Source organism: Parasteatoda tepidariorum, chromosome 9 (assembly GCF_043381705.1).
Source record: "Parasteatoda tepidariorum isolate YZ-2023 chromosome 9, CAS_Ptep_4.0, whole genome shotgun sequence".
NCBI classification, from domain to species: domain Eukaryota; kingdom Metazoa; phylum Arthropoda; class Arachnida; order Araneae; family Theridiidae; genus Parasteatoda; species Parasteatoda tepidariorum.
The window spans coordinates 69,237,796-69,239,487 of NC_092212.1; the positions used below are offsets into that span (position 1 = coordinate 69,237,796).

Sequence of the window (1,692 nt, forward strand, 5' to 3'; positions counted from 1 at the left end):
AATAATTACGAACTAAAAGAAACGATTCGAAAGAGACTAGGGCAAACTTTGTGTTGTGTTTGAATAAATCTCAAGTATAGATGTAGAAATGGGCAAATTGTAGTTTCAATTCTATGAAGGAAAAAAAAATCTCCCAGATTGTCTAAACAGAAATTAAATTTTTTTTAAATTTTTCGTTTAGAAACTGATAAATATTCTTTATTCTTAAAAAGTTGTATTTTAAAATTTTTGTTACGCATTGTATTACGTTGTTCTGTGTTATGTTTGAATAAATACCAAATAAAGATGCAGTAATGGACGAACTGCAGTTTCGGTTGTATAAACCAAAACTTTCCTTCGTCGTAAAACAAAAAAGGAAAATAAATTTTTCATTTTTCATTAACATGCCGATGAACCGAGGAAATTTGCTTTCGTTTTAAAAAGTTCTATTTTAAAATGATTTTTTCTCCGGATCTATTAAACTAATTTATCACCTTTGAATTTAGTGTATATTTAAAGGTTTATGAAAATACATGTTTTGCAGTTTTCTATAAGATGTGAAACAATTAATTTAAGAAGAGTAATTTTCATTTATCAAACAGAAATCCTTATTTTCATAATTAAGATACATTCAGAGTTATGAAACGGTATTATCTACATTTCCATGGTATAAACAAAATAATACATTATATTTCCTTTCGCGCATAAAAGAAGCCTAACAACACTTCCTTGTAATACACGTGACGAAATGATAAATTAGTTTTATGATCATTTCGACTATATCCAAAACTGCTATTAAACTCATTCCTAGCCACATCACCAAACAATTCAGCATTGAAGAGAACATTTCAGATGCCTGCAAAACGAAAAATAATTATTAACAAATTTTAAAAAAAGCTTACATAGAAATACTTATAATTATACTAAACATTCGTACTAAATTTTCTTAAAGTAGAACATTTTTCATGCGATTCTTGAAGAAGTACACTTTAAACCATTTAGGACCAAATTGCAGTAAAATTTACCAAAACTCAGGGTGCCAGTACTTTTCTTCCGCAAAATTCATTTTTGCCGTAAAATTTTACAGGGCAAAATATTTTATCTATCGACATTTCCACATTGATATTTATAGTAAGATCATTGAATTACTGTAATTAAATAAATATTACTATAAAATTATGGTATAGAATTTTAAGATAAAAAGGGATTTTATTTGTTTTTTTTCAGAATGCCATTACGTTTTATCGTAATTTGATCTGGAATTTTTTGAAGTGTATCACTCACACATGGTGTGTATAATAAAGAAATTTTAGAATTTTATGTTATAAATTTGATTTTATTAATATAACGAGAGGGATATTTTAGACAATAAAAAAATGTTTTTTTCATTAAGATTTTTTTGAAAATGCACACACATTTTCTTTTTATCGTTGACAACCTAGCAGTGTGTGCAGGTATAAAGCACCTTTTTATAATTGTAAAATTTTTTCTTCGATCCTGGAAAGTTAGGGATATTTTTTTATAAATATAGTACATTCTTGTATATTCTGTGATTTGTTTTAAAGCAGTGATTATTCATCACTGCTTTCAATTCGTTACCCAAATAAACAAAATATATCCCAACGTAATCACAACTCTTTGCAATTATACGTCAGCTATTTCTGGTTTGTCAGAAAAACTGTTAAGCGTTAATTATATATATATATAACTTGA

At 26.6% G+C, this 1,692-nt stretch overlaps 1 protein-coding gene across 1 annotated transcript in view; it reads right to left on the reverse strand.

Moving 5' to 3' along the window:
* Positions 1 to 578: 578 nt before the first annotated feature.
* Positions 579 to 1,692, reverse strand: part of LOC139426487 (uncharacterized) — a 30,202-nt gene continuing 29,088 nt past the window's right edge. Inside the window, exon 14 of the mRNA XM_071185581.1 lies at positions 579 to 835. Within this exon, the coding sequence (XP_071041682.1) occupies positions 695 to 835 (141 nt within the window). The 3' untranslated portion in view covers positions 579 to 694. The remainder of the gene's footprint in view (positions 836 to 1,692) is intronic.